The sequence below is a fragment of the Heterocephalus glaber genome, unplaced genomic scaffold (genome assembly GCF_053883595.1).
Source record: "Heterocephalus glaber isolate CG9 unplaced genomic scaffold, H.glaber_assembly_v1.0 deba00001606, whole genome shotgun sequence".
NCBI lineage: Eukaryota > Metazoa > Chordata > Mammalia > Rodentia > Bathyergidae > Heterocephalus > Heterocephalus glaber.
This window is the reverse complement of record NW_028258377.1, coordinates 39,168,486-39,187,390: the sequence shown is the minus strand read 5'-3', so window position 1 is coordinate 39,187,390 and position 18,905 is coordinate 39,168,486. Positions and strand designations below refer to the sequence as shown.

Below are 18,905 nucleotides of genomic sequence, written 5' to 3'. Positions count from 1 at the left end.
ACACACGCATGACAATGTCTAGCTAGAAACTTTTAATCTAATTTTACTCTTCATGTACTTCATTATTGAAAATAGTTAAATTCATAAATGTATGTACTGCAAAAAAGTGATGATATGGACAAGGTAAAAATGTGAGCCAAAGGATATTTCTTTCTGGGAAGAGAGGTCTTATAAAAGTCTAGTCAAAGCTGGGCATGGCTGCAAATGTCTGTAATCCCAACACTCTGGGAGGCTGAGGCAGGACCACAAGTTCAAGCCTAACCTAGGCAATTTAGCAACTTAGCAAGATACAGTCTCAAAAAAATAAAAATAAAAAAGGGGCCGGGGATTTAGCTCAGTGGTTCTGCCGTCTGCTGCGTAAGCGCAAGGACCTGAGTTCAATCCCCAGTACCAAAAAAATAAGAAAGAAAAGGCCCAGGATATAGCTCAGTGGGAAGGGCTCTGGGTTCTGGGTCAATCCTCAGTATCATCAAAAAAAAAACCCATAAGCAACCATTTATTTCTGTAGTACTAGTGATGTTGTTCATGTAATCATAAAAATGTCATACACACAAAAAACTATTGGACACATTTTTGTACTTCCTATACCACTAAAAACTATTTTATTTTATAAAAGTCGGCCACATATAAAGTATACAATATAGTTCACGTGTATAATAAAACTTTCTTTATTTTTATATTTCAACTTATTAAATTATCTTATGAAGACAAATCAAGTTTAATAATTAATTAAGCAAACACAATGTCTGTGAATACCAATGAACACCTGGCTTCACAGCCACATGGGTATGTAGAACCAAACACTGTTACCCGGAACTTCAGTGCATCTGGCCAGCTGAACAAACACATTTGCGACAGAAGTGTGGTTTTGATCTGACTGTGTGTGTGGGCACAGGACGTGGAGTCTGCACTGCACTGTGCCCTGTCCTACACAACACAACACTGTTGCATACCAAGTCCACACTGCAGTACCACACAAGTGAGTCCTGCAAAATACAGCTCAAAATCACATCATAAGGTTCAGAATTTCATTGTCAGCTGCACACAGGCCACAGGCAAAGACAAGCCTGCCTGAAGTACACTCCATGTGCCATGAACAATTCTGCATGTAGATCTCAAGTTTTAAGAATTTCCAAATAATAGCAGCATCACAATCATGAACATTCATGCACTCTACATTCTCTGGGAGACAAGAAGACATCATTTACCCCTGATTTCCAGGACACAGAAGCTTGGAGAGACGTGTTAAAGCCAGGTCTAGAATCCAAGGCCACGGTTTCACCACTAAAGCATTCTCAGGCACACGGACTGCTGAGTAGGGCAAAAGCTCTCTGGTCTTAAAAAAAACCACTCCAAATAAGGCTCTTTAAGGCTTCTGGCAAGGACATTTTATTTTCTGGTTAAAGCCACAACTTATAGAAACACTATAAAAACAAACATGTAAACAAGGTATCAGAACTTTGGTTCACTGAAACATCTCTCACCTACAACATCTGAGGTACAAAGGCACCTTCTGAGGTGCCAGACAGCCTGGCTCTGCTGCAGCTGCTCCAATGCTACCCTTGGAGCCAGGGGTGGCACAGGCTGACAAAGAGTCTGGGACCAGGTCATACAGGACCAGCGCAGTGTACTCGCTCCCACTCCAGACAAACATGGACTCCTCCAAAGCCCTGCCTGACAGGAGCTGGAACACAGAAAGGTGTCTGTCGTGCTGAACTTGAAGATGACTCCAGCTGCGGGGCCAGGGAGGGGAAGGGCAGGAAAGGACATCAGTCAACTTCTGTTGATCCACAAGGCCTCAAGAACTCCTGTCCTCGTTCATGGAACCACTTATTGGAGACTGTGAACAGAAAGCAAGTACGTTACAATCCCATTGGTCAGTTCAGCAGCAAAAATTAACGACTCCACCATGATGACCTCTGCTCTGTGCTTTGGGAATCAGACTTGAATTAAGACATGGTCTCAAGCTCAAAGCTGCCCACGAACTATTGAGAAAGACACATGGTGAACAGGTTAAGTGTTCAAACTTCTACGAGGAACATGATACACATGTGCAGGTTGCCATGGGAATAGAGCCAAAGGGCATCTAACCATGTTAGGGAGGAAGTGGCCTCAGGGCTGGAATATGAAACTGAGCACACATTATCTTGGGAAGAAGATGGACACATAAAAACACACAAAGATGTTGCCACACCAAGGGGGGATGCAGAAAGCAGGAACAGGATGAGAAAGTCCTCAAGGCAGGAACCACTCTGACATATGTCAAGGAGCTCAAGAAGCCTGATATTACTGGAAGGTGCCAGGTGAAAACAGAGAGGCAGGGGCGGAGGGAGCTGTCTGCACTGCGGAGGTTATGGCCTTACACCCCAGGCTCTGCAGGCCAAGGAGATACAACTTCTATAAAAAACCAGAGCTGGTGCTAGAGTGCTCACTTAAAGCTGAGTCTCAAATACATATGAACAGTTCACTGTTCCTAAACACAGGCTCTCTCATAATGAATACAAACTTATTTTAATGCACTTCGCAAGTCACACAGACTAAAGTACAGCTGAATTTAAAGTAACATGTATTTAACACTGGAAATGCCTACAAGGTTTAGAACAGCATATACAGTTAAATAATAAATTTTAGCTAACATTAATAGGGAGTGTTCACATCGTTATGTAACATTAATGCTATATTGAGCCATCTAGATTATACTCATTTTCTTTTTGTACAACTGCCCCCCATCAGCAACTTCATCTTCTTTTTCATTAATTTTCTGTAAATCCATCACTATTCACCCTCCAAACTCCAAAGGGTTATAAACTGGTGTGATTACTTCTTGTCACATTCCAGTTCCAGCCTCTTGCTCACCACAGCCACATAAAAGACAAGGTTCAAGCCTCAGCCTCTGGAGTCCAGCCCCACCCTCTAACATCATGTCTTGGTCCCTGTGCCACAGGCCTTCCCTTCTTCAGGTGACAAGGTCCCCCAGCACCACACCTACGAGGGCCTGTGCCTTGTCCCACAGGGGTCTTGCCTGCCTGGGACAGCCCTTCCCCTCTGCTCCCTCAGAACCCCTGCCAGACCCTACTCCTCTGCAGAGCCCCTGGATATATGCCGCTGTGTGGCTCAGGGTTTCTGCAGCTCCCTGGGCATCACTGAGAGTTCCTAGCCAGCTGTCTAGGCACAGAAGCAGCTGAGCAGATACGACTGCATGGTACATCATTTCACAGAGAGAACCTTCAGAAGGGAGACAGTCATGCCTATGTGCGAACTTGGCAGCAGTTGTCTGCCGGCTCTAAGTCTAAAGCCAACCATCGAAGTCCAGGCTGAGACCACCATGGCCAACACCACCTCCCAAGCCACTCACCCCACTTGCAACCCACAAGCACGGGGCAGGCCGCATGTCTTGTTCGGTAGTCACCTTCTCCACTTCGCAAAAGGTTGTACCAAAATACAGCTGTGCCCTAGGAGGAGACAGCCTCCTGTCAGAAGACATCCTTGGACACCAGGTTCAGAGACCTGACCACAGGCACAGAGGAACCTCTGCCCTAAGCAGAAAAACCCTCACTTTCCTGTGTATAGGAAACAGGGCTCTGGGGCTCTTCTGATAGAGAAGATTCCTGGAATGTACTTCCCTTCATGGTGACTTGGGAGGTTTAGAAATTCACCCACCCCTGAGGAGACTTCCCTCCTGTCCCTCCTGCCTAGGTAGAAGCTGGACCACAAGTCCACAGTGCGTGTAGGAAGCGCTAAAGGCGCATCACAGCGACAGTCAAGTCGGGCAGGAAATGGGGCTGGGGGTCACACACAAGATCTGAGCCCTGTGACATCTGACCACAGGACTCAGAGCTTACCTTCTTAGGCCAAAGTGCAGCTCCCAGATCCGGGAAGACGGTGGCTCCACCAGCTTCTACATCACTCATCTGAGAACACACAAGGCACAGAGCTTGGCCCCTCTCCCCAAGGATCTCCGAACAACGAGCCCTCAAAGCTGCGACGAGTATGCAGAGCGGCACCCTCTGCGCATGCGCGGCTCTTCCGGGGCCAGGAAGGCCCTTTTCACCCGACTCGGTCTGCAAGGCCCATTGGGACAGTCTTGCGCTGCGGGCTTTCAGCGCTGAGGCCCACTGGAGACTCACACATGAGCTCTGCTTGAATGGAACAACCTGACCCTGTACGCAGAAAAGGCAGATCCTGGCCCCACCCCTGCGGTCCCTATCCAGCCTGGACCTTGCGTACGCCACTGCCCGGCAAACTGCCTGACCAGGAGCTCCCTGCTGCTTCTAACACCAGGTGTCCTCCCCATAGGAGCTGTTTTTCTGGCTCTAGCAGCCCACTGCTCTCGTCAAACCCCCACTTTCCCAGAACAGCCACCCTCAGGTGGGCGGGGGCCTCAGAGGCCCTGCTCTGGCCCACAGTGAAGCTTCGAACCGAACTCTCTGCGGAGCCAAACGAAGGCCACACTGGCCCACAAGGGCGCGCCTCGACTCACACTCAAGTACCACTCCCTCCTCATTTCTCTTTCACTTCAAGCTATTGCCGATTGTGTCCGAAAAACTGGAGCTAAAAAACATTTCCGCAGGACACACACCAGACGGACTGAAGGGCACTCGACAGACACACGGTAAACGAAAAACACGAAAAGCCCCTGGGGCCTCGCACAGCCCTGGGGATCCGACGCAGGGAAACCTCGAGGCTCACTCACTAGCTTCTCCCTTCAGAGCACTGGGTTTCTCTCTTTGCAACATTTCAAGCTCCTTCTCCTTTCTGCCAGAAACAGGTTCCACCAGCTGACTTCCACCCAACCTTCAAGGGGGGCCTTCTCTGAACTCCAAGCCTGAACTGGTTTTTCACGGCACTGTCTCAATGGAAACTAAACATCGATCTGTCCTCTGTTCAATGAAAGCCTCCCATGTGAGACCTCACGCGCCACAAGAGGAGACGTGCACATCCCGCTCAGCAGCGTGCACACCACGTGCACATCCCGCTCAGCAGCGTGCCCTCAGCACAGTCTCTGTAACCACATAATGAAAATTTAAAAGGAAAAGACGAACTTCTGGTTCTAGGTTTCTCGACAGCCTCAGCGGTGTCTCTGTAGAGTAGGCTCTCCTAGCAGGGGAAGGGAAACTGTTCCTCACGAGAAAGGGAAAGACGACAGCCTTTGGAGGGAGTAGAGGCAGCACTGGGCACGGGAGGCAGGCACCAGCCTCTGGGGAAACCAAGGCCGCTTTTACCTCAGAGCACCTCGTGGCTGCCTCTTCACGCTGCTACCAAGAAGTCACCCTCTGAAGCGCTCACCCAAGAGCCAGTGTAGCGCCGGGCCCACCAAGAAGCCAGCATAACATGCTACAACACGGGTGAACTTTGAAGAGGTTACGCTAAGGGAAATACGCCGGTCACAAAAAGAGAAATACTCTCTGACTCTATGTGCACGAGGTCATGTGGTGTGAGCTACCAAAATCACAGAGTGGTGGCTGGGGCGGGCAGCCTGGAATCACTGTTTAGTGGGAACAGAGTTTCAGTTTTACAGCATGAGTAGGGCTATGGTGATGGATGGTAGAGATGGTCACGTTAACATCAGGAATATATTGAATGCTGCTGAAGTACACTTTAAAATGGTTAAGGTGGTAAATTTTAGGGTGTATGTATTTTACAACACATTTAAAAAGCTGAAAACAAGTAGCCAGGGATAGCCTTGGGGAGTGTGGACGGAAGGCTACGCAGACGGGAAAAGGTGCCAGCTCCCTACTCTTCGAGAGGAGGTGAGGGACAGAGGAAGCAGTACGCAGCCGCGGTGGGTATCAGCCCTGATGGGCTGGGATATGAGGCCTCTGGATCAGGCCCCCTCAGACCCCGAGAGCTGCACACATCATACTCACGTAGTTTAGGAATGTGGCCACACGGTTCCCAGTCCCTAAACGCTTGAAAGCATCTCGCTCATGGTTCTATAAAATTAAGTGAGAGTGAAACAGGTGGGCCTGGACCCAGTACTTACGTAGTTAAGAAACGTCGCTAACCTATTCCCCTCCGTTTTGAGGCCGCTGTCAAAAGGTCGCTGCAATAGACAACAACTTTCACCCAAGTTTGCAACCACCTTGCTCCCCACCCAGAGGTCTGGGGCCTAATGGGTCAGGGGAAGCCAGGAAGCATGCACACCATTCAACAGCCTACGACGCAGACCAAGGCGACACTCGAGACTCTGCCTAGGGCACGGGGCAGGGGAGGAGTACAGGAAAAATTTTCACAAAGACCTAGTGAGGTCCTTTGCCTTAGAATCCGGGCAAAGAGCACCGTGTTAGGGCGGGGGAAACACTCCCACATCTACAGGAAAAGAGCCAGGTTCCCCCGGGCTCCCCAGGCCCTGTGGTTCCAGATTTGGGCTTCACCAGTAACAATCAGTTTCCCCTGGTGAGGCAGGAGGTCGGGTGGAGTGAAGTGGAGCCTGAAGTGGTTCTAGGAGCTCCGGCCTTCTCTAGTCAGTCAGGGAGGGGCCACTGGGCTGCACCTGTGATTTGGACCTTACCCTGGAGAAGTCAAAGTGTGGCTCATACTGTCCTCCCATTCCATAATTTGCAACCTGGTGAGAAACAACAGCATGGATCTTGTCAGCAGCATGAACAGCCTCACAGCAACCCATCTTCCCAAGGGTACCATCTCCCTCAGCCTGAAGACAAGCAGAGCCCAAGAGCAGCCTGTAAAGCAAAGGATAACCACGTTCAGCCAGCACAGGCAGCTCAAGGGTAGCAAGCATCTCTACAGCCACGTCAGAGAGGAGGGCCGCTGCAGGACAACTGTGGTTTCCAAGAACAGAGGATTGACCATCCTCAGGCGCCAGCAGCAGCAGAAGCTTGTCTCCTCCTCTTTCTCTCTCTCTCTTCATTTTTTTTGAGACAGAGTCTTACTACATAGCACAGGCGGGCCTGGAACTCACAATCCTGCCTCAGCCTCCCAAGTGCTGGGATTATAGGCATGCACCACCATGCCTAGGTAATGGGGCCTTTCTGGAGGCAAGCCCCAGCCTAGGCCCTGTTTGGGAGACAATGAGAAGGTACTCCTGAGAAAATCTCACAATAACCTCAAGACTTGGGTTTTTTGTGTTTTTTGTTTCTTGAAACACGGTCTTGCTATGTTGCCCAGGCTGGACTTGAACTTATAAGCTCAAGAGATGGTCCTGCCTCAGCCTACCAAGGAGTAGAACCACAAGCACATACCACCACACCAGGCTTGAGGCTATTCCTTTTATCTATTTATTTATTTATTTCTATTTTTTGGTACTGGGGATCGAACTTGGGTCCTTGAGCTTTTGAGGCAGGCGGCGTGACCACTGAGCTAAATCCCCAGCCCCTGGGGCTATTCTTTTCAAATACTACTTTTCCACCTACTCTGTATCTGGTACTGCCCCTGCCACTGTCTCCCAGCGTCTCTTTATAATCAGCCTAAAGGGGCAAGCATATCTCACCCTCCCCTCCTGCAGGGTCCACCACATGTAGTACTTCTGCATCCAAGCAAAACAGCAGGACAAGGGTGGCCAAGAACTGCTACACCATCTCACCACCCCAGAGTGAGCCTGGACCTGCAGGGAGACCTGAGCCACGGCAGCCTTGGCAACCACCCGGAGTCATTAATAGGGCTGGAAATTGTAAATGCCTTTGAAACGCTTACAGCACAATGCACATTCTAAATCACAATGGTTACTTTCTACAGCAGATACAATGAGAGATGAGGTTAGAGACTCATGGATCAACTTGGGACCACCAATGTCTACCAGGAAGAGCTACTGTGTCTCGCCAGAACCCTAAAAACCTTTGGGGCTCTGCTATTAGTTCTCAGAAAGTTGGTATCTTTCTGTATGTCCTTTTTGGCGATTCCAATAGTCAAGTAAGACATACTAAAACTGGGGATTTAGCTCAATGGTTTGGCCGCCTGCTGCACAAGCACAAGGACCAGAGTTCGATCGCCGGCACCAAAAGAAAAAAAAAAAAAAGAGATACTAAACTGGCACTAATGGACACCTTTAGTTGTGGGGGAAAAACGGGATGATGAATCTTTAAGAAAGGAAATCTTTTTGTTGCAGTACAAACACTATTTGCGAAATATGAGGAAATGCAAAGTTGGACATTATTATCTTCAGCACCTATAAAAATCACAATTTTGATATGAAGAATCAGTGGATGAAAATATGCTGTCATCTCTGGTGCATCAGCCTTCGAGTTCCTGTGCACAGGACAGGCAGGTGGAGCAGCAGGTGGACGTAAGGCTGGGGAGAGTTTAAGAAGGGAAAAGCTGGATAGGGCAGATCATAAACTCCTACTAGAAATGCTTCCACAAAGACATCCACTGTAGTCCAGAACTTGAGGAAAATGTTAGGCATGCCTATGACTGGTATGCCCCAGCACTTAAGAAAGTAGCTGCTTGTTGCTAGGGCCTCAAAGCACAACCAGTTTGTAACACTTCCACTCACTGGATAGAGTGCTTAAACTTTCAGATCCTAGGTAGGGAAAGAAGTTGGTCGCTATAGCTGGCTCACCTTTTAACAGTTTGATCACGATGCTGCTGTCACTGCACCTACTCTCCTTAAGAATATCCCCAAATAAGTACAAAAGCTATGGGAACTTCTGGTTTCACACCAAGCAGATTCTTCACCCTAGCACACCCAAACCCCAGATTCATACCTTTAGTAACAAGCAACTGTATGTCAAAACTGATTCCCATGAGGTGGTATTCATGTCAATCTTTATGCTTTTGTTGTTACAGGATAGAGTCGGTCATGTGAAAGACATGGGCATTCATGATGCGGAGGTCAAGTGAAGGCAGAAAAATAAAAGGATTAGAAATCACTTTCCTTATGAGGCTGAGACATCTTTGAGCCAGAAGTCTTGAGTCTTAGAGAATTATGGAGGCGCAGCATCTCCTCTATGAGACAGGCCCTCAGCCAACTCCCAAGAAAGCCTCAACTGCCCATCTTCCCAGAGGTGCACAGCTGACATCAATTAGAGCGGAAACAGCGCTGACAGCAGGAGAGCTGCAGCTCCTTCGCAGAAGCCTGCAGCATTCCCAAAGGGACCCTGAGGCGGGCTGGTGCTGGTGCCTCACCGCTTGCCACACTGCAAGCAGTCCCTGTTGAGCGAGCATTCAGGGACAGGTGCTAAGCCCAGATCAAAGCTTTCATAATACTATTGGCTGGCAGAGGAAATGCCAAGGCAGCTCCTAGAGGAAAAATGCAAACAAAATGGTGTCTCAGCACCTGGCATTTATGGGCAAGATCTCCTCAAAGAGCCATGAGTGTAAGAGGCCCTCCACCGAGAATTTGCACATTCAGACCCCGGTCCGTAGAGAGGCCTGACAGGGGAAGCCAAGGGTGTAGCAGAGAAGCCAGTCAGTCCATGGCCAAAAGCTGCTGTCTTCTGAGGCTGAGGGTGAGAAAGGGTGACAGGCAGCTGAGAAATTAGCCAGGAAAGCAAGTGGGACGGGTCTTGTCTATTCACCCCCACGGTCAGGGTATGAAACCAGTCAATCAAGCCGACTGCTGTCTGATCAGGGCCACGAGAATCCTCAACACTGGCTTTGACATGAAAGAAGCAGTGGCTGATGTCTTAAAACAACCAAAAACTAATTGTAAAAACATTAAAAAACCAAAACTGCTCCAAGAAGACATGATTCAAGATAAGCCCACAGGGACGAAATGGTGACAAGGCAAGTGGGGGGAGCAGCAGAGGTCCTCTATTGATGAGCTTGTCTGGAGAATTTATTCAGAAATTAGAGAATACTAAGCTAAGCTGAACTAAATTATTTCAAATGTTCCTAATACTGTTTTCAAGGTAATCAGCATGTTTTTGAAAACTCTGGTGGGCTTCATACAAATCCATAATGATGGCCTTCAAAATTGGTTTTCTGATTGCTGATGCAGCTACCTAAAGAAAAAGAATGACTGCTGATTTGCTTCAATGTGTCCAGACAAAGGGTCAGTAAATCTTTTCCAATTTATCATTAGTCAATATCCTAATGAATCCACGGCTGTTCAGACCCAAATGCGAAGTCTAAAGGTGACAGCTGCTATCTTTTTTTTTTTGGTACCAGGGATCAAACTCCAGACCTTGCGCTTTCGAGGCAGGTGGGAGAACCACTGAGCTAAATCCCCGTCCCAACAGCTGCTATCTTAACAGGAAGTCTGACCCGGGAGATGCAGAGCACTGTAGAAAGACACCAGAGAAGCTCTGCCGTGTCTCAGGGCATCAGTGTTAGGAAGGACCCAGAAGTCCCACTGCTCGGGAGGGCACACAGCCAGCGCTGAGACACACTGAAGGAGCTCTACCCAAAACCTCCTCTCATCCAACGCTGCCACGTTTCTCCAGTCACCTTTAAAAAACAGCAGAAAGCCAAGGCCCCAGCAGGAGTCCTAGGACAAGAGCATTCCACCTTCACCAGACAGCTAGTCCAGGCCTCTCATTCTCCTAGCAACGGAACACTTTGCTGTCTCTCAAGTGCATTTGACTATGACACAACCATAACCTCTAGAGGTATTTTTAGTCCTCTTAGAAATGTCCCTGGAACAATTCAGAATTTGAGCTTCTGAAATCAGGAATATATGAATGAGCCTGCCGTGCTCCCACTGGTTGTAGCTCCTAGCATACTTGGGCACACGGTAGATGCTTAATTGACCCCCAGAGCACTAAACTGTTGAATGTGGCAGGCGTGGTTAATCTTGGTTTCCCAAGATGGGAGGTACCGTGCAGTTGTACAGTTTATTAGCTAGCCTTCTGACCTTGGGAGCCCACCTAGACAGATACGCCCCCTTCCCAGCTCCCACAGTCCCAGGGACAGCCGTACCTGTAATAGTTCTGCAGTCTGTACTGTTAGCCCTGTGATATACTGCATCCGGCGATTGACTCGGGCCACAACAGGGTCATCGTCTTCCTCCAGCCAGGAGCTGGGCCACAAGAGAGCAAAGACAATGGGGAAGGCGGCCTTAGACGGGGTCCTGTGCTGTCTTGCCAACCTCAGGGCCAGGACTGGGTACAAGGTGAGTGCTACAAGACGATGAGGGGGTCCCAGCAGGCAGGGTAAGCCAGGCCACCCTCCCTCAAGAGGCACGGGGAGCTCTGGAGCTGGGACTCGAGCAGCCACCCCACCAGCACCACCTCTGCTTACCTTTTGGAAACCCTGTAGCTGGCGACAGTGAGGACCCCTGTCTTGGGATCACGTACGGTGGCTCGTGCAAGCTGGAAGTAAGAAGAAAAGGCAGACTTATCCTTTTCAGCCTCGTGTGTCTTTCCACATAGCACCAGCACCAGATCTGCCAGCCACATTTGTTGCGGGGAGCAGCTTTGTATGACGTGGCTCAAGCCAAGACCCTATCGTCCTTTTTGTAAATATAACAATAAGACACAATTTCATAACAAAATAATAAAGTAGTAAGAAGACACAGACAAAAGATTCTACCTCACAAAAAAGAAACACACAAACAAAGAAACAAACAGATAATTACACAAAACTTTCTTTTCAGGGCCAGGGATTTAGCTCAGTGGTTCTGGCAATGCCCTCACAAGCGCAAGGTCCTGAGTTCGATCCTCAGTACCAAAAAAAAAACCTTTCTTTTCAATGAACTAAGAAAAATGAGTACTACAGATGAAACAAATTCATCCTGTACGTCAGATTAGAGCAGCAGTCTGGGGCAGCCACTTTCCCTCTCTGGCCACTTAGCCCAGTCTCTCAGGACTCATCCTTCCTCCTACCTAGGTCTGAGCTGTCTGCACAGTTATGCCAATGTCTCTCCTCTACACATCCATGCATCTTCCCGAACAGCTCCCTTCCTTGCAGTCCCACATACCACTGAGCTTAGCTGTTCCCGCCGTATTCAGAGTCACCATCCCTGGGCCTCAACTTGTGTGCTTCTCTTGACTCAGTCAAGGCCCACCATCCTTCTGAGCCACCGAGCACTCTCCGGCTGCACCACCTCACACTGGCCTCCCACTGCTGCAAGGAGGAAAGGCAGCACCGCTTTCCCCCACCCGGGAGCCTCACACGGTCAGATGACAAAACCACAGAACTCAACAAGTGAACCACTGCCTGGAAGCCATGCACCCACACACTTGTACGTACATGACACACACATACTTGTCCCTCATCTATCTCAGCTCCCCAGTGTCCTAAAGAGGCTTGATGACGGTGCCAGGAGGAACCTACTGCCTCAAGCCAGCCCTGAAGGACTGACTGCCCTAGTGCTCTCGCCCGGGTGAGACCAGAGGCCCAGATACGCCCCCCTCGACAGCACTTCCCTTGATTTCAGTGCATATTTGGGAAGTGCCTGCCGTGTACCGGGCACTATGCTGGGTGACAGACATGGCCTTTTCCTCATGTAACTCGATCAGGTGGGGAAGGCAGAAAACCAGCCAGGTAACTGTACCCCAGCATCACAGAGCTTCATGTTCTGGAGAAACTCAGCCAAATGCTCAATTATGTTTTCCTAGAGGAGGGGGCCGCCTGGCTGAGATCTTAAAGATAGAGAGGCGTCAGCCAAGTACGGGAGCACGGCAGGAACAGGGAAGGAGCAGTGATGCAGAGCCTGGCACTGACTACAGGTCACTGGGGATCAGAGGTTACGCAAAGCAGTGAGAGGAGAACGGCCTGAAGGCACAAGCAGGACTAGAACAGCCTCATGGCAAATGGAAACAAGGAAGACTTTGCAGGTGGGAGGGATAATCACAATTAAATGTAAGAAGGATCGAGTGTTGACTATGGAGGGGCTGGAGTGGGAAGAAGCTAGAGAGGAGGCCGCAGCAGTGGTCAGGGCAGGAGATGACAGTTCCCTGGGCCAGGAGGTTACTGAGGAATGAAGAGGAAAGACAGATTAGACGTCTTGCCTGGGGGTAAAACCGGCCCGCCTGGACACTGCACTGCTACACATTCTAATAACACGGCCAGCAGACTCGGGACAGACGGCTTTACCTGTGGGCCCTTCCTGAGCTCAGCTGAATACAGGTCCTCCCCGATGACAACTACTGCCACAAAAGACCCCGGCTAAACAGCTGAGCTGCAGCATGGGCCTGGTGCCCACAGAAAAGACTCCAGGCAGCTGCCCTTGGGGACAATCAGAGCTATTTTGAAAGAGGCCTGGGGACGCACAGGCAACTGCCAGACATTCCCCACAGGCCAAGTTAAGCTCATTGGCCCCACTTCAAAGCCAGAATAGCATCTGTCCCTCATGGCCTCTGGAAAGGGGAGGTCAGCTTATGACAGCCAGCAGGTTTGGCTCTTCACAGGGCTCCTGTTCAAAGAGAAGTTTTCCCAACGCTCACCCCTGCCCCCATCTGTCTGTCTGTCTGTCTGTCTCTCTCTCTCTCTGTCTCACTCTCTCTCTCTCTCTCTCTCTCTGTCTCTCTCTCTGTCTCTCTCTCTCTCTCTCACACACACACACACACACACACACACACACACACACACACACACACAGAAAGGTTCTCCATGCCTAGGACTGAGTGACAACAGGTAAGGAATACTTCGGGAGATTTGGTATGATAGTGCCTCCCTCACCTGGAAACCCAAAAAGCAGTTTTCTTCCCTGGTGAACTTTGGAGGCAACCCTGAGAGTGGAAAGAGGGGTCCTGGCCACCATTCTCCACATCCCGACTACATCAGCAATGCCAATCATCAACCCTGAGGGACCCAAGCCAAGGCAGAACAGGGACTATGTCAGGTCTCTCCAGGAGTGCTAGGGCTCCTGGCCGCTCCAGTTCCATGAGGAGCAGAGCAATAAAGAATCTAGCTATGCTGGCCGTGGTGCACGCCGGTAATCCCAGCACTCTGGGAGACTGAGGCAGGAGGGCAAATTTGAGCCCTGCCTGGACAACTTAGGGAGAATCTGTCTCAAAAAACAGATATGGGGGGGGGGCCCTGAAGATACAGTAAATGACAGTGAATTTTTTAGGAACTAGAAACAGAAGAATACTTGTATAACATGACATATATAGAAAACCAATAGCCAAGTGCTTGCTTACCAGCAAAATAGTAAAAGAATTTCCAGGAAACTCAGAAATAAGACAAATATGCTTATTGTGATAATGCTCTAGAGGTTTTGGGCAGTTCAGTAAGACAATAAACACAAAAGGAACTGTAAGTATGAGGAAGGAGAAAACAAAATTTTCCTTACTTACAGGTGATAACACAATGTGAGCAACCCGAGAAGGTCAGTGTAAAACCACAGAAGGACAAAGTAAGCTCAACCTCTCCTGTGACTCAGCTTGCCTCATACATGTGATAGTTAACGCATGTTAGCACTGAAGACAGGTTGGCCACACGTAAGAACTCAGTAAGAATCAGCTACCACTATGGGATCTATTTTAAAATCAATAGCTAAGCAGAGAATAGTAAGCTAATATAATAATCAGTTTCAACATGGAAAAAGAGTAAAGTTACAGTAACAAAAATAAACTACCTAGAGATAGACTTAACAAAAAATGTGCAAGGCCTATACAAAAAAGAGAAAGAAATGAATAAACAGAGCGGCCTGGAGAGTCCCTGGGGAAGAAGGCCCCAGCTGTACCGACTCTCGCCCCTCTGGGCCGCTCGGGTCACCTGCAGTCCTGAGGACAGAGCCACAGGGCCCAGCCGCACAGCGTACCACGCTGAAGTTTCTGAACACTCTTCCCACAGCAGCCCCCAGCCAGGTGAGCGCACGCTTCTCACTGCGGGCCTGCCCTGTTCCCATCACGACCCGCAGTTGCAGCACCTGGCTGTCCACATCGCTTCCCGGGTTTTTCTGCCCTGCTGGACCACGAACCCAGTGATACAGACTAACAGTGCCAGAGACGAGGCAGAGGAGCCGGGCCTGCAGGGCCCAGGGAGGACCCCAGGGATACCCACCTTGGGCTTGGCGAGCTCCTTGATCCTGTCGATCTCCTCGTCGGACATGACGTTGTAGTACCTGACGATGTGCGGGCTGTCCCACTCGTCCTCTTCTTTGAAGGGGGCAATCAGCAGCTCTGGCGCCCTGTTGCCATGGTGGTACCTACAGAAGAGCCTTTTCTGCCTCTGGGGTGTCTGGGGAGCACAGAGCGGCACACAGTGAGCTGAGTGGATCCTGGCCCTCGGTCCCAGTCCAGCACCTGCTCCCGCCCATACTGCCGCAGGAGGACACCAAAGCTCCTCCCCTTGACTGCCATGAAGGTGCCACCCCCACAATCACACCACGTTTCTTCTCCCTCAAGGTCACCTCAGGCTCCCGCGGCACAGGGTATTTGAGACCCTTTCACAGAGACCCAGCAGGTCTGCGGGGAACAGGGAGAAGCTCTTCCAGCTGAGGACCCGTGGGAGCCAGGTGGAAGGCATGGAAAGGGCAAGCACCTGCCTCACGGCCAGGCCTCTGTGAGGAAGCACTGGGACCGCAGGCCACATCCACACCAAGTCCAGGAAGAGCTTCGTCTTTACCACACAGGCTTCTCCCCACTTAGGACTGAAACTCTACCTGGGGCATTGGGCAAGTTAGTCTCCTATTCTACATCACGCCCACATATCAGCCTCAGCAATGCTGTCACTGACTTACAGTGTTAGCTCCAAGAACTGGAGCAGAGGCTAAGAGAGGCACCTACACACCGACCTGTCCGCCACAGCCCAGGAGCCCTGCCCGCCTCTGCTCTCACCAGTTTGACACCCTCTCCGCGGCAGAGGCTCTCGTACACCTCCCGCTCGGGCAGGTAATCCATCGGCCTGTCATACACGCCTTCCTGGGCTGCAAGCGTAGCTTCTGTCTGATTGGACAACGGTTTTCTTCTTTCTTCCTCCAACAACCGCTCAAAGTACCGCAGATTCCCTCCAGCTCGCTCATGGCTCGGGTCTAGAAAAAGCAAAGAACAGGAAGGAAAAGGAAATCGCAAACATCTGTTAGGTCACTTAGAGAAATTATCTGTACTTGGCTACTCTTGGTCACAGGGGAGAGAGGAACATCATCAAAGCAGAGGACACCTCGCCAGCCACCAGGGGGCATGCTTCTCAGGCATCCCTAGGGGGCCCCAAGGTCCCAGGTTCACAGCAGCAGTCCTGAGTCCTGTGTCCTCCTCACTCCTGCCTCTGTGCCACTCACAGCCACTCCCTGGAGTGAGTGCTACACGCGGCTCACAGCTATAAGGCAAGCTGAAATACTGACTATTCACAGCTCTCCGTGGCTATTCCAGGATGCTAAAAAGCAGGCATGGATTTCAGTGCCCCTCCTTGGATAACTGACTTAAACTGATGTTACATAGAACAAGAATTCAGGTATCCTGACTCCCTGGCCACAGCTCTTAGGAACTCACTTGACAGAATTTACAGAAGTCTTCTCACTGGTCATATGCTAGCTGACATCAGACTCGGGGCCCCATGGAAAGCAGCAGCCTAAGAGTCTTTGCTGGGGATGACAGTCCCGTGTTTTAGCAAGAGATTTTTCCTGTTTCTGTTTACAACAGATAGGTTGTAAAACTACACTGCTGTTGGCCTCCTTCAGTCCCACATCATAAGCAACAATGGCATGGCAAGTCCTGCTCTGAGACTCTGGGCCACTAACATAATAGCTGGGTCACTGTCACTGCAGCCACCCCGAAGTGCAGCTTGCCCCTCAAGCTGCTCTCGACACAGTGAAGGTTCCCCCTGCATAGTCATGGATGCACCACTGGACCAAGTCCTTACTGAAAAAGGAGCCTGCAGGGCCGGCCATAGATGGCACAGGTCTGGTCTGAGTATACCTGTCAGCAACGAGGCAAGAGCTCACACCAGGCCTGGGGTGCTAAGGAGGTAGCTGGCAGCTGGTTTAGATCTGAAGTCATTACAGGCCAGATGAAAGGTCAAACTGATTCAGTCCCAGGAGCAGGATCAAGGAGTATAACCGGCAGCGTCCAGTTCCTCTCCCAGCTCCCCAGTCTCATCTTGCCTTCCCTTAATCTCCTTACCCAGGGAGACCAGGCGCCGGGTAAGTTCCAGGGCACGGTCCAGGTCACCCAACTGGAAGACAGCATAACTAAGGTAGTCCAGCACCTCAGACTTGGCGACAGTGGCCTCTTCCCCAGCATCAAGCTGCTTTAGCACCTGTTCCATCCACAGCACCGTATGGTAATAGTCCCCTTCGTTGTAGGCTGAGCGGCCCATCCCAAAGCAGTCGTCTACACTCAGCATTGCCTGGTACTTGGTTCCTGCCGCAGAAGCCAACAGTCAGGCTCCAAAGAGCTGGAGGAAAAGTCCAGCCCCTGAAGGAGAGCATTATCCAACCAGAACCCCCACCAGGGCCTTAGACCTCACATCCTGGGGTCCCACTGACACCAGTGAGCAGACAGGTTGGTCTTGCCCTGGGCCACCGTTCACAATCTCCTAGCTTTAGACTCCCCTTTTCCCAAGGGGCCAAGTGCTCTGTCATGGGGGAGCTAACGAAGTCCAACAAGCAGTAGTACTGAGGACAGCAGAAAGGTGCTGTGGTTCAGGGATGTGTGGTTGGCAGCTGACCACGAGTCTGGGGTCTAGAAAAATTAGCCGAATAGAAGAAACAGAATTTAGGAGGCACCAAAAGCCACAGATGGGAATAATCTCTTGTAGGGAAGGGTCTGAGGAAAGAGTAGACAGGCGGCAGAGGCTGATACCCCGGGAATACCTGCACAGAAAAGACAGAACGAGTAACACCAGGAAGAAACTACGAGGTAGAGGAAACAGAGGGCGCAGGAGTGGAATGACAGACACCACGGCAGGCAAAAGCCAAAGCTGTTAGGTAACAGGAAGCTTGGTGAGCACCAGCTCGCCAGGCCTTGTGACCATGGATCACTTGCTGTGGGCTGAGTACTTAGAGTATGACCCTGAAGACAGTTTCAGGCCAAGAAGAAGCAGCAGGAATCAGGACAGGCTCGAGATGGAAAGGACTTCGCATACATGTGCGTTCCTCAGAGACTGAGAAAGCAGATCCTAGGGGGAGAAAGAGGCCTGTGACCCACCCTGAAAACAAACTCCCTTAACAGTCACCCGGACATGGCTGGCATGAAAGAAAGGCCTCAGAATGGGCGCTTTCTGCCGGAGATCCAAGACAGGTCTTTATGCAGAATGAAGTCCTTACTGCAGTAGGTTATCTACTTCAGAGACCAAGATCTGGTCACCCCAGGGGCTCAGAAGCACCCATGTGGGACAGGAAGTTTGGGAGATTAAACACAAGATGGAGTTGTAGGTAGGCCACGCAGTAGCAAGTTCCTGGGTCCCCTTTCCCCTCTCTGTGGGCCTCCACAGATCTCCTCTGGCCCAGGGACCTATCCTGATGGAGACTGCATAACACAGAAAGGTCGGCTGAAGCTCTGCCACGGCAGAAAGGTAGGTGTGAATAGGTCTCACCGTGCAACCACCCTCCTGTGACTATGGACAACTTACCGGGTCTTGGTCTCAGGCTCCTATCAAAACAGAGATAACATCTGTCTAAATCTATCAAAACAGAGACAACAGAGATGAACTTTTAGGCACTTGTGCCAAGGAAGAGATGACCTATGATCTTCAGGATGCTAATGACCGATAGCTATTACCGCCATGTCTCACCAAGAATGCCAAGAATGGTAAGAATGGCTCCCATGTGCCAACTTGAATGTCTACTCCCTTGAGAGCGACAGCCGAGCTGAGTGCCCAAGGGCAATCAGACATGAAGTAGTCCACATGTCATGGGTAAATTGCTCCTGCAGAGGGGTGGGGTGAACAAGAGAGCTAAGTGACAAGGAAGCTGAGAACAACAGGCAAGGAGGGAGGGGAGACAATGGAACCCCCAGGCCACACACAGGAGAAGTTTGCTTTATCCCTCAAAGTGAAGCATGGTGATCAGAACGCACGTGAACAGATATGTGCGGAAGACCACAGCAGGAGATCTTAAGTGAGCTGCAGGTATGACACAAGTCAGAATGGTATCTTAATAATCCAGTTGAGAACGAAGTAGT

At 50.3% G+C, this 18,905-nt stretch overlaps 1 protein-coding gene across 15 annotated transcripts in view; it reads right to left on the bottom strand.

Annotated features, from left to right (window-relative positions):
• Positions 1–1,365: 1,365 nt before the first annotated feature.
• P4ha2 (prolyl 4-hydroxylase subunit alpha 2) overlaps positions 1,366–18,905 on the bottom strand; it is a 31,122-nt gene continuing 13,582 nt past the window's right edge. For 7 of the 15 annotated variants that reach the window (XM_004836627.4, XM_021241601.2, XM_087194982.1 and 4 more), the window contains 10 exons: positions 16,905–17,144; positions 15,624–15,817; positions 14,848–15,024; positions 11,137–11,207; positions 10,816–10,915; positions 6,512–6,565; positions 5,868–5,933; positions 3,843–3,911; positions 3,356–3,452; positions 1,366–1,840 (listed from right to left, as the gene is read on the bottom strand). In XM_004836627.4, the coding sequence (XP_004836684.1) occupies positions 1,770–1,840; positions 3,356–3,452; positions 3,843–3,911; positions 5,868–5,933; positions 6,512–6,565; positions 10,816–10,915; positions 11,137–11,207; positions 14,848–15,024; positions 15,624–15,817; positions 16,905–17,144 (1,139 nt within the window). In that variant the 3' untranslated portion in view covers positions 1,366–1,769. Of the gene's footprint in view, positions 1,841–3,355; positions 3,453–3,842; positions 3,912–5,867; positions 5,934–5,983; positions 6,044–6,511; positions 6,566–6,608; positions 6,681–8,958; positions 9,196–10,815; positions 10,916–11,136; positions 11,208–14,847; positions 15,025–15,623; positions 15,818–16,904; positions 17,145–18,905 lie in introns of those variants that run through there. The other 8 variants (XM_087194984.1, XM_021241621.2, XM_087194983.1 and 5 more) reach the window with 6 other exon arrangements.